Consider the following 27,332-nt stretch of genomic DNA (forward strand, 5'->3'; position numbering starts at 1 on the left):
CCTTTTTTCTTTCCACTACTCAGGGGGTGCTTTTATTGTGCTTTTCCTGCATCATAAAAAAGGAGTTGAAGTAGATAGCCACTAAGGCTATTCCTATTGTTGTTGTTGTTATTATTATTATTATTATTATTATTATTATTATTATTATTATTGCAAAAGCTGAATGGGCATCTGTTGGGGTGCTTTGCTTTTGCCTTTCCTGCATGGCAGAAGGGGTTGGATTGGATGGCCCCTGGGGTCTTCCACTGGAATACTATTAAGTTTATGTTGGTCAAAAAGTCTGCCCATGTCTGATATATATACATTATATATAACATAATATTTACTATAATACATAAACCTTTTTTGGGGCTCCACCAGAAACTTTTGCTTCACAAAAGGCACCAAGGCTGAAAGAGTTTGGGAACCCCTGGTGTAGAGGCACCCAGTGAAAATACAAAATTCCTTGCATCAAAATAACAGCAGCAGTATCAACGGTACCATCCTACAATGGCCGACTGGGTTTAAAAATATTGGTTGCCAGGAGACAAAAAGGGGCACACCCACAATTAATTTAATTTTCATAATAAACGATTTTTAAAAAAACACATAAGTGGAGAAAAGTACAATTAAAATAATGTGTGTATATGTGTGTGTGTACTAGTAACTACAGTATTTTATATTACTGACAGTATACAGTAGATATAATGTACATGTAAATATGGATTGCTATAATTGAATAATAATACTGGAGCATCTATTATTTAGCTACTAAAATGTCATTAATATTTTAAAAAATATTGACCAGTGTATTGCCATTGGGAAAGCTGACACCCTGGAAAAGTGACTGCTAGGAAAGCAATGGCAAATACTATAAGAAATGAAATTTTTTAAATATAAAAATACCTTGAGTTCACCAATGTTTTTCTAAAACACTGGCACCTGTTTTGGATTTACATAAAAAAGAAATAAGGCAAGATCATGCTCACAGGATTTAAAAATTTGCCTTAGAGTGCACCTACACTATAGAATTAATGCAGCCTCTTTGACTGGCATGGCTCAATATGGCAGCAAGCGATCTAGGAATCACAGATGTCTCTATGAAAATGGCAATCCATTGTGCTGCAAAAAAGGACAAACTCTAAGTTGGCCATAATTAGAAAAGGGATTAGAAGTTAAGATGACAATGCTATATAGCCCTTATCTACAATCTAACTATTTCTGGGATACTGTGTACAGTTCTCATTGTTCTACTTTAAAAGAATACTGTAGAAATAGAAAAAGATGGAGAAAATTACTGATGTTGTTTGGGGCCATCAAAGTGAAAAGAAGAATCAGTTCACCTGCTCTGCAAGAGGTCCCAGTGTTTCTATGGTTTGCCTCACTTTATTGGATTGAGACTTACCAGTTCTATGTTTCAAAATGCCAGATTTCTTGCATTAGAACCTTGCTGAGATTAGATATTTTAATTATATATATCTATTATATCTTTGCCCTGCTCTTTTCTCAAATAGTCTCCCAAAGCAGTTTACAAATGTGATCTATCCCAGCCCACGTGCTTACAATTGCAAAATTGCAAATGCAAAAAAATGAAAGGAAAGGGGGGGGGGGGGGGTTGGAAAGTTCAGCAGATGCTAACTTCAACAAATCACTGAACTGAGTTGAAGCATATCATATTATTTATGATAGTTATATCAATCAATCAATTTATTAATGTTCCAACCAATGGTCATATGCATTTACAGGAACAACATCAAACAAACATCTATACAAAACACTGTAAAATCCAACAGTTAAAAGTAGGATGCAAGCAGGATAAAACAGAGCATGCAAAATATACATTGTGAGGTGCAGCAATGCAAATAATTGATAAATTGATTCATATATCAGTGGCAATGAGCAACTAGAGCAGGCATGGGCAAACTTCAGCCCTCCAGGTGTTTGGCTTTCAACTTCCAGAAATCTCAGCCAGTTTACCGACTATTAGTAATTCTGGAAGTTGAAGTTGAAGTCCAAAAGACCTGGAGGGCCATAGTTTGCTCATGCCTGAGCTAAAGGGAAAGCAGGGGGCAATATCTTCTGGAGTTCAATCTAATCATGGTGGGGGTGGGGGGAGAGAATATTGTTTCCCCTCTCTGCCATATGCCCTATGACTCCTGGCCTATATTGGTGGTTTTCCCCTGCTGCTACTGGAATATCTAGTATTACTGGAATGAATGAGAACATCCCTCAGGCTGGGTGTTAATTTGAATTGTTGGTGCTGTGTGTCTTCAAGGAAGATCTCTAAATGATAAGCAAGGTTGTTTTTGAATGTATAGACAAGACAGCAAATGGTGTAATTACCATAATTATTGGGGACAAAACTGATCCTCAAGCTTAGGGCAAGGGCAACAATTGCCTTTTCACCTTTTTTGATGCAAATACCTGTAGTATTACTTCAGTCAGGAAATGAACAACATCTCTTCCATTATTCATTATTCTAGTTAGACAATCTGTCTAGGCAAATGTACTTTATGGGTGCATCTACACTGTAGAAATAATGCAGTTTGAGACCACCTGAATTTCCATGGCAACCATGCTATAAGATCCTGGGATTTGTAGTTTGGTGGGACACCTGCACTCTTTAGCATAGGAAGCTTTGTGAAACTACAACTCCCAGGACTCCATAGCATCCAGCCATGTCAGTTAAAATGGTATCAAAATGTATTAATTCTCCATCCTAAAACTACCAGTGTTCACCTAGAATAAAGAGTAAAAGTGGCTATGAACTAATTCTTTATAGGGGCTCACATGATGTCAAAACAGATGGAAAAGGGCAATGCAAGGAAGATGCTGAGTCACCAGTTCATCCAAAGAGTAGAACTCAGATAGAGATGAGATGCTGAAGAAAGGGGGCAACCAGTGCTGGTGTTTAATGTGAGAAGTGAGCATGAAAGAGGCTAATTCATTCTTGCTTTGTGTATCTGAGGCCCCTTCTACACTGCCATAAAATCCATATTATCAAATTAGGTAATCCACATTATCTGCTTTGAACTGAATTATATGAGTCCACACTGCCATATAATCCCGTTCAAAGGAGGTAATCTGGATTGTATATGGCGGTGTAGAAGGGGCTTTTGTGTACCTGAGTTCAAAGACATCCATTGGCCAAGGAGATCTGCTCAAATGGTAAAGGATCTATCCAAGGTGCTGAATCTTCCCTTCAAATAGTCTTGGGCCCCTTCTACACTGCCATATAATCCATATTATCAAATCAGATAATGTGGATTTTATATGGCAGTGTAGAGAGGGCCTTGGAGTATAACTTTGACTTATTCCTCCAAACAGGCCCCATCTACACTGCCATATAAAGCAATTTCAAACTGCATCACATTGTCTGTGTAGATTCATATAATGCAGTTAAACTGCATTATATGAGTCTACACGAGTATGATTTTTATGATCCTTTGAGTCTTATGATTACTGAATATAGTGGCAGTATTCTTATGGTCAGTGTAGAGCAGTATTTCTCAACCCATAGGTCCCCAGGTGTTTTGGCCTATAACTCCCAAAAATCCCAGCTAGTTTCCCAGCTGTTAGGATTTCTGGGAGTTGAAGGCCAAAACATCTGAGGACCTACGGGTTGAGAAATACTACTCTACACTGACCATAAGAATACTGTCACTGTATTCAGTAATCATAAGACTCAAAGGATCATAAAAATCTCAGGATCAAAAGAATCAAAGGATCGTTACCTTGACGCGGTGCTGAGGCTTGAGCGCCTCGATGTATACTTTCACCTTACCTATTCAACTTGTATACAGAACACATCATGCGACGCGTGGGGCTTGATGATTCCAAGGCCGGAGTTAAAATTGCTAGAAGAAACATTAACAACCTGTGATGTCTCATGGGCCTTGTAGTCCCGTTCCTAGTGCTATTGTGGCAGACGAGGAGGAAAACATGGGATTTCCACCGGTTCAGCTTGAATCCGAGCCTCTCCACCTGGAGGATGTTTGTCCTCAGGAAGTTAACCAAACAAGCCTTGGGCAGAATTCTCCCCCGTTTTCCCGAAAGGACAATTATAATAGAGATAGAGGAGTCAGGGAGGCTAATCGCCGGAGTCTCAGAATCGCTGCCAAACAACTAGCTAATTAGGTCTGCTTCCCTTGGAAAATTCTAAGGAGTCATGCATCTGGACAGAGTTGGGTTTCGCTTCTTGTTCTCCAGGGAAAGTGTTCTGTTGGCGGGAAAACAAGACCCTATATAGGGGTTTTGCCGCAAGGGGAACCTTGCGGAGTCATTTGATCAGCTTGAGAGAGAGATCGTGTGTGGACTTCGTATTCCTTGTTCCCTGCTTCCCGGATCTAGTTTCAAGTCTTGCCTTGCCTCACGTTTTGCCACGGACCTTGTTTCATGCTTCAAGTTGCCACGTTTCAAGTCTTTGATCCAGCCAAGAATCAAGCTTAAGTTCCAGCCTTGTTGTCAAGCTTCAATGGACTATAAGACCTTGTCATCTCCCCACACTATTGCTTGGCAAAGTGTGTGTTTCGGTTAATGGATTATAACTTTGAACTCTAATATCTTATATTGGACATTATTTTCCTGGACTATATTTGGCCTTTCCTGAAAGGTCTGCTTCTGAACTATATTCTTCACTTGTTTTTATTGACTTTATATAATTCTTTAATAAAGATATTAGATAGAATCTGGTCTCTGCGCAAGGTTATTGGTGCTCTGCAGCCTGGGTCCTGACACAACCTTAGGTATGCAGATGATACCACTCTGATGGCTGAAAGTGAGGAGGAGCTGAGGAGCCTTATCACCAAGGTGAAAGAAGAAAGTGCAAAAGCCGGGGTGCAGTTAAATATCAAGAAAACCAAGATTATGGCAACCACATCTATTGACAATTGGCAAATAGAAGGAGAAAGCGTGGAGGCAGTGACAGACTTTATATTTCTAGGCAAGAAGATCACTTCAGATGCAGACTGCAGCCAGGAAATCAGAAGACGTTTACTTCTTGGGAGGAGAGCAATGGCCAACCTTGACAAAATAGTGAAAAGCAGAGACATCACACTGGCAACAAAGGTCCGCATAGTCAAAGCAATGGTATTCCCCATAGTAACCTATGGATGTGAGAGCTGGACCATAAGGAAGGCTGAATGAAGGAAGATAAATGATTTTGAACTTTGATGCTGGAGGAAAATACTGAGAGTGCCTTGGACCACAAGAAGATCCAACCAGTCTGTCCTCCAGGAAATAATGCCCGGCTGGTCACTGGAGGGAAGGATATTAGAGGCAAAGATGAAGGAATTTGGCCACATCATGAGAAGACAGGAAAACTTGGAAAAGATTATGATGCTTTTGAACTTTGGTGCTGGAGGAAAATCCTGAGAGTGCCTTGGACCACAAGAAGATCCAACCAGTCCATCCTCCAGGAAATAATGCTCGGCTGCTCACTGGAGGAAAGGATATTGGAGGCAAAGTTGAAATATTTTGGCCACATCATGAGAAGACAGGGAAGTTTGGAAAAGATCGTGATGCTGGGGAAAATGGAAGAAAAAAGGAAGAGAGGCCGACCAAGGGCAAGATGGATGAACGGTATCCTTGAAGTGACTAGCTTGACCTTGAAGGAACTGGGAGCAGCGATGATCGACAGGGAGCTCTGGCGTGGACTGGTCTATGAGGTCACGAAGAGTCGGAAACGACCGACCGAATAAAGAAGAAGACTTACATAATTAAAATTAGACAAAATACATCCAAAACCTGAAAAAGAATATTGAAAGAATACTGGATATGAGAAGATATGACTACAAGTCTCAACATCAGATGACAAGAGAATGTTTGTACTTTGCTATAGAGGACATTTGGAACTTTAAAACTTTAGATGTGTATAATACTAGTGTGAAAGATTTAGATGTAATAACTACAAACATAATAATAATAATAATAATAATAATAATAATAATAATAATAATAATAATAGCTTTATTTTTATACCCCGCCTCTATCTCCCCGGAGGGGACTCAGGGCGGCTTACATGGGGCCAAGCCCGAATAAAAACAGTAGCAGTATAAAACACAGCAATAGACAACAACTTGCACAATAAAAAAAATTAAACATTAGCCAATAAAAAACAAGAACTAATAAAAACATGGATTAAAACTGAGAGATTGTAAAAGTAGACTGGGTAAGGTGCACCATATAAATATTGTAAACACGGGATGACTGATAAAGTGCTGCAAATTCTGGGGAGTGCAAATTGGGATGGGAATAGACCCTGTGTCTATATCGAGTTGACAAAGGTAAAAAGTGCAAACTGGTACAAGAATGGTCACAGATACAGATTGCTTCTGGATTAGCAATCTTTATCTAAAGGCTTTAGTAAAGAGCCAGGTTTTCAAGCTCTTTCTGAATGCTACCAGGGTGGGGGCTTGCCTGATTTCCCTGGGGAGCGAGTTCCAGAGCCGGGGGGCCACCACGGAGAAGGCCCTCTCTCTCGTCCCCACCAACCGTGCTTGTGACGGAGGTGGGAGCGAGAGGAGGGCCTCCCCCGACGAACGAAGAGATCGTGCAGGTTCGTAGGGGGAGAGGCAATCACTAAGGTAGGAGGGTCCCAAACCGTTCAGGGCTTTGTAGGTGATCACGTGGCACCTTGAATTGGGTCTGGAAGGTGAACGGCAGCCAGTGGAGCTCCTTAAGCAGGAGGGTTGACCGCTCCCTATAATTTGCTCCAGTTAGAAACATAAACTCCTTTTCCCCTCAATCCCCTTCCTCTTCCTTCGCGATATAGCAGATATTTATATCTGTAATCTATTAACCAGAGCTCCACAACCCCTATCCCCTTTTTTCCCTTTGACGTTTTTGCATGTGTTTGAATAATATTCTGTGTTTTTATTTTTTAATGTATAGTAAAAGCTATAAACTGAAAAAATAAGACATAACAAGTGTTATTTGTGTGATACTTCAAAATTGGTTTTCTTTGTTCGTTACAAGTACATTTTCAACCATAATGTCAGATCAAATACACACAATGTGTTCAATTAATAAACAGATATGTGGGTTGCTCAGACCCCCTCGATGGATTGTCACCTTGTCGTGGTGAGGGGCTTGCGTGTTCCAATGAACCTGAGGGCACAACCACTGGAGTCATGTACTCCCAGGAGATAACATGATACATGCTACAACGGCTGTGAAGGTGGAAGAAGGCTGCAACAGACTGAGAAGCCACTCTCGTGTTAACCACACCACTGCTGGGACCTCACTCTGTGAAGACTGTGTGTTGACCGGCCGTGCACCGACCTCCACACATTAAAAAAAATCACGCACAGGCATCTTCCAAGACCTGACTGAAGCACCCACTGGCATCAACGAACGACTCTCAACCCTCCGAATTAACCTTGCCAAAAAACAACAGGCAACCATCATATGTACCTATGCACCAACACTAGATGCTGATGAAGACATCAAGGAAAAAATTTATTGTCAGCTGGACACCATCCTATCAGATATACCTAAGGAGGACAAAATCATCCTCCTAGGGGACTTTAATGCAAGAGTCGGACGGGACTCCGACCTGTGGCCAGGGATCATAGAAAAAGACAGGGTCGGAAACAGCAACTCGAATGGCATCTTGCTTCTCACCAAATGCGGAGAGCACAACCTTGTCATCACCAACACGCTTTTCCGCCAGAAAAACAAGCTCAAGACATCATGGAAGCACCCCCGGTCAAAGCATTGGCACCTCTTGGACTATGTAATTACATGTGCCAGAGACCGCTGCAATGTGCTTCTCACAAGAGCCATGACAGGTGCTGATGACTGCTGGACAGACCACAGGTTAATCCGATCCACAATGGCTTCTCCCTGTTTCAGAAGACACCCTCCCAGAATCCCAGAATGGCTTCTGTCCCTCCAGAAGAACAGTGGACATGATCTTCACTGCACGACAGCTCCAAGAAAAATGCAGGGAACAAAACCAACCTCTGTACATGGCATTCATTGACCTTGCAAAGGCATTAAACACAGTGAATCGCAGTGCTCTCTGGACCATCCTCCAAAAAATCGGGTGCCCTGACAAATTTGTGAACATCCTGCGGCTCCTCCATGACATGATGGTAACAGTCTTGGACAGCAACAGCTCCCAAAGTGACCCATTTAAGGTGGAATCAGGTGTCAAGCAGGGATGTGTTATTGCCCCTACCTTATTTTCCATCTTCATCGCTATGATAGTTCACCTTGTTGATGGGAAGCTTCCCACCGGAGTGGAAATCTTCTATCGGACAGATGGCAAGCTATTTAACCTCAGCAGACTGAGAGCCAAAGCCAAGGTCACCACAACATCTGTTATAAAACTCCAATATGCCGATGAATTCCTACAAGCCACTCTAAACACCTTCGCAGAAGCATACGAGAAGCTTGGCCTCTCATTGAACATCGAGAAAACCAAGTGCTCTTCCAACAGGCACCAGCTAATCCCGCTTCAATGCCAGGAATACAGTTTAATGGTGTAACATTAGAAAATGTTGACCATTTCTGTTACCTTGGCAGCCACCTCTCCACAAAAGTCAACATCGACACTGAAATACAACACCGCCTGAGCTCTGTGAGTGCAGCATTTTTCAGAATGAAGCAGAGAGTGTGTGATGATCAGGACATCCGTAGAGATACCAAGGTGCTTGTGTATAAAGCCATTGTCCTCCCAACCCTGCTCTACGCCTGCAAGACGTGGACGGTCTACAGACGTCACACTCAACTCCTAGAGCGTTTCCATCAGTGTTGCCTCAGAAAAATCCTGTAAATCTCTTGGGAAGAAAGGAGGACAAATGTCAGTGTGCTTGAGGAAGCAAAGACCACCAGCATTGAAGCAATGCTCCTGCACCATCAACTCCGCTGGACTGGCCTCGTTGCCTGAATGCCCGATCACCGTCTCCCAAAGCAGTTACTCTACTCCGAACTCAAGAACGGGAAACTTAATGTTGGTGGGCAGGAAAAGAGATTTAAAGATGGGCTTAAAGCCAACCTTAAAAACTGTGGCATAGACACTGAGAACTGGGCAGCCCTGGCCCTTGAGTGCTCTAATTGGAGGTCAGCTGTGACTAGCAGTGCTGCGGAGTTTGAAGAGTCATGAATGGAGGGCTTAAGGGAGAAACGTGCCAAGAGGAAGGCCCATCAAGCCAATCCTGGCCGGGACCGCCTTCCACCTGGAAACAGATGTCCTCATTGTGGTAGAACATGCAGATCAAGAATAGGTCTCTTCAGCCACCTACAGACCCCCCCCCCCCAAGACAATAGAGATGGAAGACAATCGTCCTCGAACTACGAGGGATCGCCTAAGTAAAGTAAGTAAAGGGTTGCTCAGAAAGAAGTCTTAACTGTAGATCTGTAGTGGGAAAAAATCACACTAGGAGGCGCTCTCGTTTTTAACCATAATTTTAATAATGTTTTTATTGTATTTTAATATTTACATGTCATGACTGAGATTTGATTTTTTATAGTCATATTTACATGCTCAGCTTTCATTCTGCCTCATAGTGTATCATGTTCACAGTTTCCACCTTGAGTTCCTATGTTGGGAGAAAGGTGGTATACAATTAAAGAAATAAAAATTATTAGGCTTCATCGGAGCCTGAAGATAATATTGTTCTGTTGTGGGAAAATGGAAGCTCATACCAGGATTCTCCAGAGGCTGAAGATGGCCTATGTTCTCTCTTATGACTTAATTGCATAGGGACAAATTATGTCATAAATTAGTCATAATAATTGATTTTCATAAAAGGGTGCCTTGATTTTTTTCTCTTGATACATCCACTAGGCTTGTACATGGATTTGTTATGGACAATTGCCTCTGGCTAGTTCAGTTGGTTCGGAAGCCCGTAACAGCATGGGCTCTGCCACCATTTTTTACTGGCCGCAACAGAACAGTGGCTGGCAGAAACCAGCTGCTTTGGTTACATGTGGAGTGCGGGGAGGGAGGCAGCCACTACAAAGACAAGCACAAGGGGGGGGGGGGGAGGCACCACTTCAGTGCCTCCAAATCAAGAGAGAAGAGAGGGCTTTTTAAAGGAACCCCAGGGTAGGATACCTCCAGGTCGATCACACTTCCTTCGTTGGGAAATGGGAAGCCTCCTTGAAATTCCTTGGAAAATTGCCTGCTACAGGTAGAGCACACGCCTTCAGCTCGTCTCCTCTAGAGTAAAAACAGCTTTAATGAAGCATTAAACCCGGTCTTTTCTACAGACAGAAGGGAAAGGATTGCAGAAAGAGTGGTATCCTAACTTTGATGCTTTTAATCCAGGTCTTAATGTAGGATATGACAAACATGATGCCTAAAATGACTGGAAGGGGAGCCTGTGGGAAGTCTCCCCATTGCCACCAATGGTTTGGATAGACAAACAAATCTCTCAACTTCCCAGATCAAAAATGGATTTATGTCCTCCCAAATTTGGGGGACTCTTGAAAAATGGATTGGGACCCCTTTGAAATCTGAGACACCCAACCGGATCGCAGTTTACCCAAATTGCACAAGCCTAGTGAAGCTGATCAGGGTATAGGGTGGCAACCTGTGCTCGATGGGATCACACTCCCCCTGAGGAAACAGGTCCGCAGTTTGGGGGTCCTTCTGGATTCATCGCTGACACTTGAAGCTCAGGTGTTGGTGGTGGTCGGGAGGGCCATCACAGTTAAAACTTGTGCACCAGCTGTGACTGTACCTCAAAAAGCCTGACTTGGCCATGGTGGTCTATGCCTTAGTTACATCCAGAATGGACTACTGTAAGTGCGGCTGCCTTTGAAGATGATTCAGAAACTGAACCTAGTGCAAATATCGGCTGCCAGATTACTAACTGGAGCTAGCTATAGGAAAATACCACGCCCCTACTAAAGCAGCTCCATTGGCTTCTGAAATGTTTCTGAGCTCAATTCAAGGTTCAGGTTATTACCTATAAAGCTCTATAAGCTTCGGTCCAACTTATCTTCGAGACCGCATCTCCCCCTATGAACCGGTGTAGCCTTTGAGATCGGCAGGCCCTTCTCTCGGCCTCAAGCGCAGTTGGTGGAGAACAGAGGGCCTTCTCTGTGGTGGCTCCCCAGCTCTGGAATACTCTCCCAAAAGAGACTGAAAGATCCTTTAATGCTTTCAATTCAGCCAAAAAACACGGATTTTAAAGCAGGCTTTTTACCTTGAGTAGGCTGAAATGGGCCCATATGAGGTTGACATTCTGGCACTTTAGCTGTGAATTGAAGGCAGCTAGTTTTATCTAAAGATGTCCTGTGTTTTTAAAATTGTGCTATTTTGATTTTATGTTATATGTGTTGATAATAGTTGATGTTATAATTTTATGTAATATGCTTGTATTTTATTTTTTGTTGTAAGCTGCCCAATTTATTACTATTAGCATCCAGTGCAGTTTTCCTAATTTGAGTCGTCTAATTGATTTGGACTTCAACTCCCAGAAGCCCCAGTCACCTTATCCAGCAATGAGGAACTCTGACAGATGAAATCCATAACTTTTGAAAGGCCTACATTTGGGAAACAGCATGGATAACACTGGGAATCAGTACAAGTGTCATTCACGTGGGCGGTTTTGGATTTTGGCACGCCTCGGGATACAGGCTGCATTTTAAAGGTTCTTTTACCCCTTTGCTGCTGTCAGTCTGTAGATTGGGTTGCTGTGAGTTTTCCAGGCTGTATGGCCATGTTCCAGAAGCATACTTTCCTGATGTTTCACCCACATCTATGGCAGGCATCGTCAGAGGTTGTGAGGTATATTGGAAACTAGGCAAGTGGGGTTTATATATCTGTGGAAAGTCCAGTGTGGGAGAAAGAACTGTCAGCCTGAGGCAAGTGTGAATGTTGCAATTGGCCACCTTGATGAGCACTGAATAGCATTTCACTTCAAGGTCTGGCTGCTTACTGCCTGGGGGAATCCTTTGTTGGGAATTATAGCTGACCCTGATTGTTTCTTGTCTGGAATTTCTGTTTTCTGAGTGTTGTTCTTTACTTACTGTCCTGATTCTGGTGTTTTGTAATACTGGTAGCAAATTTTGTTCATTTTCACGGTTTCCTCCTTTCTGTTAAGTGTCCACATGCGTGAGGATTTCAATGGCTTCTCTGTGTAGTCTGACATGGTGGTTGTTAGAGTGGTCCAGCACTTCTGAGTTCTCAAATAATATCCTTTAGGAGAAAATGCTTCTGGAACATGGCCATACATCCCGGAAAACTCACCGCAACCCAGTGATTCGGGCCATGAACGCCTTCGACAACACAATAAGCTGTGAGGGGCAGACCAGGCCCGGCGCCCTTCTTATCCAATAAGAGGGGCCGATACTGGCCGGCGAAGGCTGACGTCAACAAAGCGCCCCGGCCCCCTCTCTAGGCCAATGAGAGGCGCCGATCTTGCGGCCGGGTCCTGAGGCCTACCGGAAGCGAAGTTCCCTCAGCTGTCATGGCTCCGGCCGCCGAGGCGAGAGCGGCACCCGGGGAGAAGCGGCAGCAGCGGGGCATCCGCCGGCCTCTGAGAGCACCGCGCCGGCGCCGTTGAGGCCCCAAAGCGGGCGGCGACGGAGCCCCGAGACACCAAAGCTGGCGAGCCGGGGCCCGGAGTCGGGAGCCCCCTCCGGCGGGGCCCGGAGTCCGGCCCAGCAGCACAAGAGGATGAAGAAGCGCAAGGAGCTCAATGCCCTCATCGGCCTCGGCAGCGAACGGGGCAGCGGAGGCAGCGGCGGTGGTGGCGGCGGGAGTGGGCGGAAGAAGCGGCACTCGAGGAAGGGCTCCGCCTCGGGACACCGGCTCCTCCGCACCGAGTCGGCCGAGAGCAGCAGCAGCTCTTCCTCGGACCCGGATTACGGAGATGGCTTTGGGCTGCCCGGCTCCCGTTCGCGCTTCTCCAAGTGAGGCCTACGGAAAAGAGGGCCGAGTGCGGGGGGAATTCAGGGAGAAAGTCTGACAAACTGCAGAATTATCTGACAGCGCTTTAACTGATAGCGCGCTGTGCTATAGAAGCCTGGGATTTCTAACTGTGTTCTGTTTAGCCGCCTGTCAGAGAGCTCCAGCTCCACATCAAACGACGAATCTCCAAAATACTATAGCATTGAGCCATGGCAGCTAAAGTGCTGTCAAACTGCATTTGACATTGTGTAGAACAGGCACGGGCAAACTTTGGCGCTTCAGGTATTTTGGACTTCAACTCCCATAACTCCTCAGCCTCAGGCCCCTTCCTTTCCCCCCTCAGCTGCTTAAGCTGGGGGGGGGGGGAGGAAAGGGCCTGAGGCTGTTAGGAGTTGTGGGAATTGAAGTCCAAAACACCCAGAGACCCAAAGTTTGCCCATGCCTGATGTAGAAGCACATAATAATAATAATAATAATAATAATAATAATAATATGCATAGCCGCTTTCACTCTCCTTCGGGAGAAATAAATCAGGGTATAAATAAATATAAGAATAAAAAGAACATATACTGTACGTAGCTGCTTTGAGTCTCCTTTGGGAGAGATACAATTGGGTATTAATTAATAAACAACAACAACAACAATAAATACATAGCCACTTTGAGTCTCCTTTTGGGAGAGATAAAGTGGGGTATAAATAATAATAATAGAAACATAGCCACTTTGATTCCTCTTCAGGAGAAATAAAGCGGGGTATAAATAAATATAAGAATAATAGATACGTAGCTGCATTGAGTCTCCTTTGGGAGAGATAAAGCAGGATGTAAATATAATAATAATAATAATAATAATAATAATAATAATAATAATGAAGAAGCACCTTCACTATTACAGAATTCTGGGATTTGTGGTTTGGGAGGTCTTTAGCCTTCTCTTGCGCCAGTATAAATTACAAGTCATAGCAGGATTCATAGCATTGAGCTGTTGTGTTGTCAAACTGCGATCTATCTATCTTTCTATGAATGTACGTATGTATGCATGCATATGAGTGGATCTATCGAAAGTATATTTTGGCCAGGGCTGTGTGACAGTGGATTATATTGTAAAATTAGAGTGGGATAGAGTGCTGTCCGGAGGAACTGGGATAGATGGGCAGGTAGACAGAATCAAATGGGTTTTGGCCTACACAGATGTGGAAAGCTTTCTGTGAAATTAGAGCAGGGCTGCTTGAAGTGTTGTGTCGGTCCTTAAGATATTTTCTTCTGGTCTGTGAAGCATTTCCAAAATAGAAACAATTGTAGGTAATGGGCATAAATATGATACTATGGTGCCAGTACTCCACATTCAGTAGCATGAGACACTCATTTAGGAGGCACAGAGACAACCTCCAACCTGATCCCTGCCAGATATTTTGCCTTGCCATTTACAAACAAGGAAAAGATCCTCACAGCAGGGCTTGATGGAGGGAGGTGTGATGAAAGTTGTAGTCTAGTACATTTGATGGGCAAGCACCAGTTTAAGATAGATTAAAAATGGATGCTGGAAGGAAAGTTGCTTTTGTGATGGATGTATGATTGAGGTGACTTAAGGCGGGAATGAATTTTTAAGCACTAGAAATAGAAGTGGAACTTGAAACATGTAGATATCAGAGCAACTTAAAACAGCTAGCAATTTATAGAAATTGACAGTATAGATATGGGGTTTTGTTCTAGGATGATTAGTCTGCTCTCCAAGGTGAATAAGTTGGGTGTGTGTTCTGGTATAACTTGTCCTGATGTTGTCCATGTATGAAGAATAATTATGCAGGGAGGATGTCAGTGTCCTTCCTTTGAGCTGAATATTGTCACCTTGTAAACATTGTATTGTTAAGCTTGAACCTCAGAATGTAAAGCACCTTGCATAAATAAACATAGTTCACTTATGAGCTGTAACAGACAGATATAAAATTTGTAGCCACTTATAGCTGTACCTCTGTGTAGTTACTTTTCTGTGCCCTTTTGTACTCTTTTTAATGTCATATCATGATGTAAAAGAAGCTTGTTGTGAAATCTAACTAATCCAGGCATGGGTAAACTCAGCCCTCCAGGTATTTTGAACTTCATCTCCCACAATTCCTAACAGTCAGTAAGGTGGCTGGGATTTCTGGGAGCTGAAGCACAAAACACCTGGAGGGCCAAAGTTTGCTCATGCCTAGGTTAATCTATGAAAGAAGAAGAAAGATAAGAATGATTATTAAGTTCATTGTAAACATTACTCATTACAAAATGAAGTCTATCCTTTCTGCTTCTAATTGTTGTTTCTTTAGAAGATAAATTTCTCCAGCTTATTAAAACCAGTAGTTTTTCTAATATGTTAGACAATATTAGTTTTGTGTCTATATCCCTTTTGTGGTGGGTTCTTATTAACTAGTAAGAAGATCAAGGTAATTATGTATTACATTCTGAAAGTTCTCAAGGTTTTCAAGTTAAGACATTGATACCTCATAATACATTGTGCCATTGATGAGTACCTTTAGTAGTGTGCTTAAGCTCATTTCCAATAGACGATGGAGCTAAACAATAACATCAACATCTGGAGTCACTTCAAGCATTCTCCTTTGATATTGGAAATATTTGGCTTATAGAGCAGGGGTAGGGAGTTTGGGCTCTCCATTTCTTTTTGGACATTGCCTGGTATGTCTCACAACTGTGGGGACTGGAACAGATGGAACTACAGTCCAGCAACATCTGGAGGTTCACATATGGAGCCCTGCTATACCCCATACCAAGTTCCCCCATGGTGGCCAGTGGTGGTCGATCAGCACTTTTAGATCTGTGCAGGAAACATATCTTGAAAATTGTTACTAGGATAAAGAGCATGTGGGTAAGGTTTAATATTTACTAGTATCTTATTCTTGCTCATTCATCAAAATCAGATGTCAAGATACAATGTTAAATCTTTTCCAGATAAGAATTCATGTCTCTTAATAAAATATTGTCTCAAATTGCATTGGATTGATGCAGATATTTTTAATAAGCCCATAAGTAGCTAAAAATGACTTATTTTACATGGGATAAAAATGAGCAAGAAACCTTTTTGAAAAATTGAATAAACAAAATGTGCAAATGACTGGATGCCCTGACTATTTAGTATTTGTATCTATGAAATTCTGTAAGAAATACAGTAAACAGAATTTTAGCAAGATTCATATCGACTGCAGGCAGTCCCCGGGTTACAAACAAGATAGATTCTATCTGTTTGTTCTTAAGTTGAATTTGTATGTAAGTCGAAATAGGCACATTTTGAAAGTGTAACTTCAGTTTAATTTTTTTCACCAGTTTTAGATAACACAATAAAGGGTAAACATCCCTGTAATGTTTGTTTTGCTATCTGTGCCCCGTTCAGAAGACTTGACTTCACATTATGTCCCTGTAACACTTACAGGAGTGAATTTTCCTCTTCAGGGGTAGATTCATTTCTTGTTGTCTCACCCCTGTTTGTAACTAGGAGTTGTATGAGAATCATATGTTAAAAGGCTCCAGAGGGGGTTGGTTGGCCAATTTTATGTTTTAGAAATGGAAGGGACAGCTAAAAAACTAAAATTCATAAAACAACAGCATTTCCAAAATGCCAATAAGCCTGGTAAACTGCTAGCTTGGAAAATTAGAAAAAATAAACAGGCTTGATTTATTCCAGAAATAATTGAGGAAGGAAGAAGCTACACAAATGAGCAAGACATTGCAAAACAATTCAACAAATTTTATAGCAAATTATACACAAAAGATCTAAATAGAAAGGATGAGCTCTCCAAATTCCTTAGCAATCAAAAATTATCGAAAATATCAGAAAAGCAAAGAGAACTATTAAATAAAGAAATTACAGAGAACGAGATTAAAAGAGTAATTAGAAATCTAGACAGTAACAAGGCACCAGGCCCAGATGGCCTAAATGGTCTATATTACAAGGTCTTCCAAGAGGAATTAACCCCATGTCTTAAAAGGATTATGAATGAAATTCTTGATAATCAAAAAGTTCCAGACTCATGGCAACATACCATTAAAATGGTAATACATAAAGAAGGACAAGATCCAAAAAATGTAAAAAAAAAACTACAGACCAATTTCTTTACTAAATTCTGACTATAAGATCTTTACAAGCATATTGGCCAATAGAATGAAGGATTTCTTGGAGGACTGGATAGGGGAGGAACAGACAGGCTTTCTGCCTAGGAGACAAATGAGGGATAATGTGAGAGAAATGATAAATATAATAGAACATTACGAGTTCTCAAACAAAGAAGAACTAGCATTATTAACAATCAACATGGAAAAAGCATTTGATAATCTAAACTGGGATTTTTCCAAATTATTAATTAGAGAATTAGATATGGGGTATAAATTTACAAATGCAATCAATCAAATTCATGAGAAACAGGAAGCTAAAATTAGAGAAAACACATTAGAATCCAAAAACCTTTTAATTTCCAAAGGAACTAGGCAAGGATGCCTGTTATCTCTTCTTCTGTTTATATTCTCAATAGAAATCCTGTTAAATAATACAAGAAAAGATACTCAATTAAGAGGGGCAAAAATAAAAATAAAATGACTACAAAATAAGGGCATTTGCTGATGACCTAATTTGCATAATAGAAGACCCAATACACACAATAAAACATTGGCTAAATAAAATAAGAGAATTTGGAGAAATTTCAGGACTCAAAATGAACACAGAAAAAACCATGATGTTAACAAAAAAATTTATCCAAGAAAAAACAAGAAGAACTAAGAGAATTGTCAGGAATCCAAATCAGGAAAAAAAATAAAATATTAGGAATAATCTTAACAGCAAAAATTTCCCAATTACTAGAAAATAATTATGACTCAAAATGGAGGGAAATAAAAAATGATTTAGAAAAATGGAAACATCTTAAAATGTCATTACTCGGGAGAATTGCCGCAATAAAAATGACCATACTTCCCAAGATGTTATTTATCTTCCAAAACTTACCAATTATTAGAAACTCACAGAAATTTTAAAATTGGAATAAAGATATGTCCAAATTTATATGGATGGACAAAAAAGCAAGAATTAAAAGAATCCATTTGATGGACGATAAAAAAAGGGGTGGACTGGGATTTCCAGATCTACAACTATACCATGATGCTTGCGGATTAGCATGGGTAAAAGATTGGTCTACTTTACAAAAAACTAAAATATTAGAAATAGAGGGAGCTAATTTGAGGGCAGGATGGCATGCCTATATGTGGCATGATTAAAAAAACGAGAAAAATTTCAGGAATCATTTCATTAGATCCTCACTAATAAAAATCTGGGAAAAATATAAAGATAGGTTATATACAAAAACACCTCTTTGGATCTCTCCCCTGGAAATTTGCCAGAGGAGAGAGACAAGTGGAGGAACGTGGCCAAGGTATAAAGACATTCTGATGAAAGAAAAGGGGACCTTTTTCCTGAAAAATCAAGAAGAAATTGGTCAAAAATTCCAAAGTGTTGGTTGGTTCCAATACAGGCAAATTAGAAAAATCTTTAACAAAGATAAAAAGTTAGGTTTTGAAGAAAAAGAAAATTTTTGGGACAAAGTTATAAAATTGGAAAATAAAGTAATATCAAAAATCTATGGGAAATTATTAGAGTGGGCAACGGAGTCTGAACACATAAAAGAATGTATGATAAAATGGGCCAAAAATATAGGGGAAACGATTAAATTAGAAGAATGGGAAAAAAACATGGATCCTATGCAACAGACTTGAAGGAAAATTGGATTAAATTATTTTACAGGTGATATTTAACACCCCAAAAATTATCAAATTATTATAAAGAAATGTCAAATAAATGCTGGAAGTGCGGAGAGCAAATTGGGACCTTCTTCCACTGCTGGTGGTCCTGTAACAAAATTAAAGTGTTCTGGAAAGAAATACATAATAAAATTCAGAAGATGTTACTAATCAGAATAAATATGGACCCCAAAATTATGTTATTGGGAATGTTAGATATAGAAAAAGATAAAAATATAGAAGTGCTATTTAATTATTTAATTACTGCTGCAAGGATGACCATAATCAAGTCTTGTAAAAATAAAGAAATTCTGGAAACGAAATGCTGGATTAATAAGATTATAGAAATAATGAACATGGACAAATTGACGTACCTGCTAGCGAACAATCAAGGTCGTCCAAGAAAACAAACAGACTTGGAAATGATTAAAAAATATTTAAAAGAGGAAAAAATGAAGATTTTAATTTGAGATCTAAGAAAACTAGTTTATGTACTAAACCTCATAACAGGAGAAAAAGAATGATCTGGGCTATCAGGATGAATTTGAGAACTTGGGAAAGGGGGAAAAGATGAGACCCAAAGACACCATGCACTAGTTGGAAGTTTATTTTATATTTTACATATTCTCTCTCTCTCTCTCTCTCTCTCTTGCTATTTTTTGTCTATTTAATTTTACCTCTTTCTTTCTTTCTTTCTTTTGTTTTGTTTTTCTTTTTCTTCCTTTTTTCTATTCTTTTATTAGTACTGTAATTTACTTTATTGTATGTTTTTGTCTGTGTTTATGTTAAAAAGAACACTAATATAAATTTATTTTATAAAAAAAAATTGTGTTGGATGTATAAAAAAGAGTTTGATGAGCTGCATGCAGCCCATGATTTGTTCTGTACCCACATCTTATCTGTTGTTATTTTAATAAGTCCTCACTTACTTGAGCACATTTTTTTGCTGTTGGTGGATCTCTTAACAGTGTTCTTCTGTGAAATAGAATTGTAAACGTATTTCCTAAAATTGTTTTTGCAAAACCAGGTATTACAGTCCCAGTCTCCTATTTTACATTATCCAGCTAGGCACTGGTTTCTTATGGATCATAGTTTTGCAAATATGCATAATTATTTTTATTACTTATAGGAGTGACTACTTGAGATGCTGCAAGCTCTGCTACCCTTTATGTGCATTTGTTATTCTGGCTGCTTGTGTGGTCGCTTGTGTTGGCTTGGTATGGATGCAGGTAGCTCTCAAGGAAGACCTAGATGTATTAAAGGAAAAATTTCGAACCAGTAAGTATATCTCAAATATTTGTCTTGTTTAAAATAACTTAAACCATCAGTAGCAATTGTGACTCTCAAATAATGTTGAACTTTCAGGAATAATAGTATAATCAGTGGTAAAAACTGATGCGTCCAACAATTGAAAAACATCTGGAGCATTGCACAGACCACTTTCCCACTCAGTTTAAAAGAGAAACATTGGCATAAAACCTAAGTGGGTGGCAATTGCTCTTAGTAATTAAGTAAGTAAGTAAGTAAGTAACTTTATTTTTCTATCCCATCACCATCTCCCAACAGGGACTCGGGGTGGCTAACACAGGACAAAGGCCCAAAAACAAAACAAGTACAATAGTCAAGACATATTACAATAAATAAAACACAGTAAAAGCAACATTATAAAAACAATACATTACATTAATCATAAAAACTCATTAAAAGAATAAAATGAGTAAAAACAAAACGAAATGAAATGAACCACCAGGTTGATGGAGGGCGATGGTGTGGAGGGGACATTTGAACTAAAGTGCAGTAATATAGTTATAAAGTGCTTTGGGGCAAACGACAAGATGGAAACATTTCTTAACCGTTTGATGGGGATGGACATCAAATTAATTATAGAAAAGGGAACAGTGGGTGAGAAATATATTAATTTAATTTGAGTTATTTGTAGTTCTCCAGATAGTTTTTGATTGTAAATTCCATCATTCCATATATTTGACTATTTTGACTATGGTGATGGAAACTGAGCTAATATTTGAAAAATCAGAGGTTGCCCATCCCTTCCTCTATTTTAAGTTATAGTATAAAATGATATGTTCACAGTTTAAGAATGTTTTGATTCTTGTATGTGTTTGGTAAACAAAAAAGAGGTTCTTTATATTTTTATTTGGTTTTTATTATTACCAAACAACCATGTTGAGAAATAGTCAACTGATTTGAAATACAGTCAGATCACTGTATCCACTGATTCTGGAGCCACAAATTCCACCTTCTACAGTTTGGAAATATTCCAAAAAAAAAAAAACCAAAGCAAAACAAAACCCCAAAACAGCAAAAAAAGAAGAAGTAAATCTTGATTTTACAGTTGTGTATAAGGGACACTATTTTACTATCCTATTGTATACAAATGTACTTGAGCATCCATGGATTTTGCAAAGCTTCACTCAACACAGTTCTGAATCCATCTAATTCTGTTATGATTTTCCTTTTTAATATAATGTAATTTTAAAATGCCCCCATGTATTCGTTCAAATAATTTGTTCTTAGAATAAAAATTATATACACAAATGTTGTTTGATTCTATGCAAGTTAGAATTGCATAGTTATCCAAGCAGTGTGATGGACTCACTTATTCTGTGTTCTGGGTGAATTACTGTTTTATGTTTGACGTTGACACTTTTAGGTCACCTATGAGCTGTAACAGTAGAGCATAACTTTCAATGCACTGTTCATTGATCAAACAGATTAATACATCTAACAAGGTGTCTTAAACCTGGAAAAAAAAATCACTTTTCATGTAATCTGAGCTATTGTTGCATTCCTGGCTGTTTCTGCCTATAGTGTTAAAAAAGAAACTGGAGAACTGAAAACTAAACTTTTTAAAATAAAAGACATCTGGACATTTTCTTGTGCGCACTTTAACTTCTTTGAAAAATTAGGCTATCTTCCTATAAAATATAGAAGGTGTTTGGAATTTTATTTCATTGTATGATGCAATAGCATTTTAAAAAGTCCTATAATATAAACGGTTGTTAGTTATTCTAAACCATCATAGGTTAGAAGAAATGTGGACTTAATGACACTGCTACACCCTAGTTCATTATGAAGCAGAGATGATAATGGCAAAAAAATGAAATGTTGAAGAAAACTGTTGCTGTGCTGTTGTGTACAACTTTCCCAAAGTGATTTTCTCATTGTATTGAGAACACATTGATTTATTCAGTTTCATAAAAATCTATACAATGAGTTGACTGATAGAGCTTTAAATGTTCATTAATAACAATGTCTCCACTGAGTGACTGTGTATATATTGTTCTCGTATGTCTAATGAAACTACTTTATTTTTCATGGCATGTTATTATCTCATTAATTTATATACACATTGAATATAAATTTATATTGCATGCTTATAATTATCTTGAACTTTATTTACTTTATGTAATTGAAACATATGTTGTAGCTGAAGTAATAACACAATAAAACTGCCCGAGCAAAGGTTAAACTTCATATTAAAAGCAACCTTTGCATTATTCTAATGATCATTACACTTCATGTCTCATTTGTTTTTTGTACTTCTATTATGTGACTTACCCTGGTTTACCATTAGTTCCTACCTACCTACCTACCTACCTACCTGTCTAATGGAATGTATGTATAATGGTTCAGGTTGCAGATGCAAATCATGTGTACATGTTCATTTTAATAAGGAGCAACTTGTTGCCTGTGCTTCCAGATGGTGAAGTGTTGCTTTTAATTTTGTCTTTTAGTGGAGTCTAATCAAAAAACCTCATTCCAAGAAATTCCCAGATTGACTGAAGATCTGCTTAGTAAACAAAAAGAATTGGACCAGATTAAGAGTGGAGATATGGGGTTAAATAAAATATGGGTAAACATCACAGAAATAAACAAACAGGTAAAGTTAATAAGGAAAGTGTCTCTGGAAACTATTTTGAATACTCACCATAATGTTCATTCAATCAATTGCTGTTAATATACAATGTTTTAGCTATTCAGTAAGGGCAAATGAACACAAAGTATAAAGAACACTATTCTGCTTCTTGCAGTGATACAATAGTTTAGGGTTTGTGACTTTTAGCAGAATTAATACACAATGTACATTGTATAGCATTGTAGATGGGGCCCAATTCCAATTCCTGCTTGGCTATGGCAGCCTCCTGGGTGACTTTGGACCAATCACACATTGTCAGGTTCAGAGGAAGGCAATTGAAAAACTGCCCAGAACAAATTTTGCCAAGAAAAACCCAAGGTAACAAAAACCACTTTTGTCTCATAACTAAACTGAATTCAGGTTGAAATCAATTTGGATAATCCAACTCGTCAAATAACTCCTCGTGCTGGGAAACCACCCCGCATTCTATAACCTCTATAACTAACTTTACATAGTTATGTGGAAGTTGTACAAATTGATTCCACACAGTGTGAGCTTTCTATTAACAGAGAAGTTCTGCAAAATCATCTAGTAAATCTTATTAGAACTGAAGTAAATAGAAAATTCCAAAGATTCTAGTCTGCCTTCAACCTTATCAAGCCAGTTCTTTAGGAACAGCCAATTTCAAAATTGTTGTGGTTTTTATCACCATATTAAACTAGAGAAGCTCTATGCATCAAATAGGCTGGTTTATTAATTAATATCAAACATTAAATACAGGAATCTAATACTGCTTCTTAAGTAACAGTTATGTTGATTGTAATAAATATAATCTCGGTATGTGATTGTTAACACTTTATGTTAGCAAGTGGTAGCTATTTTACATTCTAAACTATAAACTATAACATTGTCAACCGATTAAGGTGTTTGACTCCAATTAGTCTGATGTTTAACGGGGCAGTTGATTCAGTGCAAATTTTACATATTACAATTTTTTAAATATTGCACTGGATCTTATAGCATAATTTTCCAGTTTAACAAAAATAATATTCTTTTAGAATAAATATTTAAATATTTTGAATATTTTTCACAAAGTGTGGGAAATAGTAGAATAGATAGCAGATGGCTTAAAATAAGTTGTTCATTTTGCTTCTGCTGTGTAGTCTGAAATCTGCACTCACTTACCTGGAGGCAAGTGCAATGACATTTACATATCAGTTATTATATATAGAATAGTTGTGAAACTGATTTTAACTGGAATCCACTAGCATAGTTGTATGTACTTTCATTAATGCAGAGCTGCAATAATTTTGCCTGTTGGGATCAGGCTCAGAGAGTCAAGGAATGCAACTCTCAGTTTCTTGCTGTGAAAATTTTGACAGGACTCTGAGAAAATTGGTCATGGTCACTCAGAAATTGATACTGAACAATGTCTGGAGAGTTGCCAGTGCTTCATCTGATCAGAGTATTTGGGGGATATTTTTCAGTTGTTCTGGCTGGATAATGTGTGAATCTTTCCATTCTATCTCATATAAGCTTGACGTGGTAACTTTACTAAGGCCTCTTAACCATTTGCTCATTTAAAATTTATAGTACAGTGACAAAGGTTTTTAAGAGGTTGTTTCTTTCCCCCCCTAAAATAAGAAGATAACTCCAAACATCTTATAGTTCATTTTGTAAAAAAAAAGTTGAATGACAAGGAAAACATTCACCTATTGATTTTTACCTGTTTTCTGTATTTTCATAGGTGTGCCCTGTATCCCAGAAATACGTATTTTTTTAAATAAACAACTTTCCCCTTTTTATTTATTCCTATATCTAGTGCCTGATATTTATACATATTACTGTCTATGGATCCACCAGCGGACTGATTGTGAATTGTTACTATGGCTGTAGCTGTCTCAAGAGGGAGACAATATTTGCAAAAGCAAAGCTTAACACATCAAGTTAAAGAAACATTTTGTTGTTTTAACTATCATTAAGTTGACTTTGATTTATGGCGGCCCTATGAATGAGAGATCTTGAAGTCACCGTGTTAGCAGCACCCCTGCTCAGATATTGCAAACTTGGGGTCATGGCTCCCTTTGGTTGAGTCTACCCACCTGTAATATGATCTTCCTTTTGTCCTTATCTTTTTTAATGAGTCACGTCTTCTTGATTTTCAAAGTATGACCTTCTCAGCTTAGTTATTTTGGCATCTAGGGAAAGTTCAGGCTTGATTTACTCTAGGACCCATTAATTTGCTTTTTTGGTAGCCTCTTGATATTTGCAGGACTTTCTTCCAGTACTATACTATGATTCTATGATTATGATATGATTCTATACCTCAGATGATTTGATACTTTTTCTATGAGCTTTTTTCACTGTCCAGCTTTTACAACCATACATAGAATCTGGAAATACAATGGCATTTATAATGGTGATATATCTTACACTTAAGGATCTTGTCTAATTCTTTCATGGCTGCTGTTACAGTTTCTAGTCTTCTGATTTTTTGACTGCAATCTCCATTTTGATGAATAAGTGTTGCTTTTTGAGGTGGCTTTGAGGCGTGATTATATTGGTTATTTGTGTGTCTTGATTCCTGGAGAATAAAATAATTCGTTCTTTTGCTCATTACTGCACTTTATCCATTATAATTTCAGATATCTTTGCTGATGTTGGCTGTAAATCACCTGAAAGCAAACATTAAATCTGCTTCTGATTTGATTAATCTTCCTGTTACAGTAGAAGACCTTCAAAAGGTACGTACTACATTTAACATCTAAAAGGGAGTTCTTTATAGTCCATGGACTTTTAGAGGCCCAAAAAACTTGATGCTAGAAGTATTTTTTCCACTATTTTGAAAGTTATATTTGTATGTATTTTTCTTTTAAGGGGGTTACTAGCTCTCATTAGATAAGAAGGACCCTAGAAGCAAAAAAAGATGAGGAACCACTCTTATGGTTAAATTATATATGTTGTATAGTCCACATAGCCATCATAGTCCATATTAATCCATGTTTGTAAAATATTTTCTTGCATCCTTTAACCATGTTAAAAATTTGGAAAGTGTGTACACTTGAAATGCTAGTTATTCAGGCTAGCACTTGATAAAGGTTGCTTTCCACCAGTGCCATATACTATTGTTTTAAAGTAGGAAGTTAAGAGGGCTAGGAACCAATTGCATTACACAGTGACAGCCTGCTGGCAAATGGCAGCCATATTTGAGGTGTTCAATATAATACTCTCCCATGTGCAATGTAGTCAAGTTATATGACAACAGAAATGGAGTTGCAACCTATATAGTATTCTACTGGAAACAGGATTGTTGCTTCACATGCCTGGCCAAGTTCCTTAGTATTGAGTATTTTTCTACTAGTTCTTTTTATCCTTCCTAAAACATTTTGTGTGCTGTTTGTAAAAAGGTCATATAAGTTTTTAAAAATCAAATATGAGATCTTGTAATACATAGTCTAAAGTTCCTCTTTTCTAACTGAGCAGTTAATGTGAGCAGATTTACTAAAGGCTACTATTTCACATCTGCCCTTTAAATGTTGTGTTTATTTGTGAAAATACAGTTAACTGTGGTAACCCCATATGTTCATATAGCAAAGCAACACATGTGTACTTCATATGTGTAATGTGCATGTAATATATGTGCTGTTTTCCAAAATGAAAGAGAAAGTATACAATGTCATTTGTAGCAGTGTGAATTCAAGTTCCTGGATCCAGTATTTGGAAATCTGAATTTTATTAATGATAGAAGTTGCTTACAAAATTCCTGCCAAAATAAGCTTATGGCCGTTATGGGTTTTTTAAGATAATATGCTATAAGAAATGATTCAGCTAATGTATGGTGCTGGCTCATTCATTTCTCAAGTTTTTTATCCTATTAGTAAGTGTCTGATACTACAACATTAATACTGGCTTTTTTCAGAGTGTTGCTACTATAGGTAGCACTGTAACCAGTGTTCATCATGATGTTGAAACTATGCAGGCAGCAATTGAAGTACATAAGAAAACTCTAGAAACACTCCAAAATGAAATGGTAAGAACACGTATAGATTTGATAGCATCACTGTGTTATGAGATCTTTAGGCAGTGTGCATTACTTGTGTAATTTGAGAATAAAGATGGGCTGGTTTTAGCGGTATATAATGATAAGTGTGAGTTTTGAGATTGTGGTTTATTATCTTCTAGTTTGTTGTTGTTTTGTTTAGAAACTGTTTCAGAACATCATAAAATTTCATATAACTTCATCATTTTTTAGAAACTGTTTAAAAGTCCTAGACACTAATTAAATATCCACAGTCTGTGAAGGTGGGAACATGACTGACTGCTTGCTATATTATGGACATAAAAGCATTGAGGAATAGTTATAAAACAAGTCAACGCAATAAGACATTCATAGTAAATTCCTAATTATATGCTCCCCTAGTATTTCAAGGTTTTACTGAGCTAGCAAATTTCCATTGTTGTGTTTGATTTAGTTATTTGAAGTATTTAAAATAAATTGCTATTTAGAACCAGTATGTTTGTGCATCTCAAATGATGTTTAGTTTTAGTTGTTGTTTTAGTTCAACTTTTTTGAATGCTTAATTAATATATTCTAAGTTAAAGCCTTGTGTTTTAACTTTTAGAGTGAACACATGGAAGATGTCAAAAAGAAACAACTGTCTTTATTCACTGCTTCTTCTGTTCCCCAAACAAGTGAGAAGAATCTGACAGACACTTGTAAACAGGTGCTTGCTTATTTGCTTGCTAAAGGATTTGCAGATCGGTGTTTTGTGTGTTTCGAATTATGAAAGCTTTTTGATATTATTCTCCTTAGTTGATGCTTCCACTTAGCCAT

The 27,332-nt window shown here is 38.5% G+C and overlaps 1 protein-coding gene across 4 annotated transcripts in view; it reads left to right on the plus strand.

Annotated features, from left to right (window-relative positions):
• Positions 1-12,342: 12,342 nt before the first annotated feature.
• Positions 12,343-27,332, plus strand: part of efcab14 (EF-hand calcium binding domain 14) — a 29,962-nt gene continuing 14,972 nt past the window's right edge. For 2 of the 4 annotated variants that reach the window (XM_008116358.3, XM_008116359.3), the window contains exons 1-6: positions 12,354-12,849; positions 19,751-19,899; positions 22,377-22,522; positions 25,144-25,242; positions 26,418-26,528; positions 27,121-27,222. In XM_008116358.3, coding sequence (XP_008114565.1) covers positions 12,614-12,849; positions 19,751-19,899; positions 22,377-22,522; positions 25,144-25,242; positions 26,418-26,528; positions 27,121-27,222 — 843 coding nt within the window. In that variant the 5' untranslated portion in view covers positions 12,354-12,613. Of the gene's footprint in view, positions 12,850-19,750; positions 19,900-22,376; positions 22,523-25,143; positions 25,243-26,417; positions 26,529-27,120; positions 27,223-27,332 lie in introns of all 4 variants that reach the window. The other 2 variants (XM_062978332.1, XM_062978333.1) reach the window with 2 other exon arrangements.

This window comes from Anolis carolinensis, chromosome 4 (genome assembly GCF_035594765.1).
Source record: "Anolis carolinensis isolate JA03-04 chromosome 4, rAnoCar3.1.pri, whole genome shotgun sequence".
In the NCBI taxonomy this organism is placed as follows: Eukaryota; Metazoa; Chordata; class Lepidosauria; order Squamata; family Dactyloidae; genus Anolis; species Anolis carolinensis.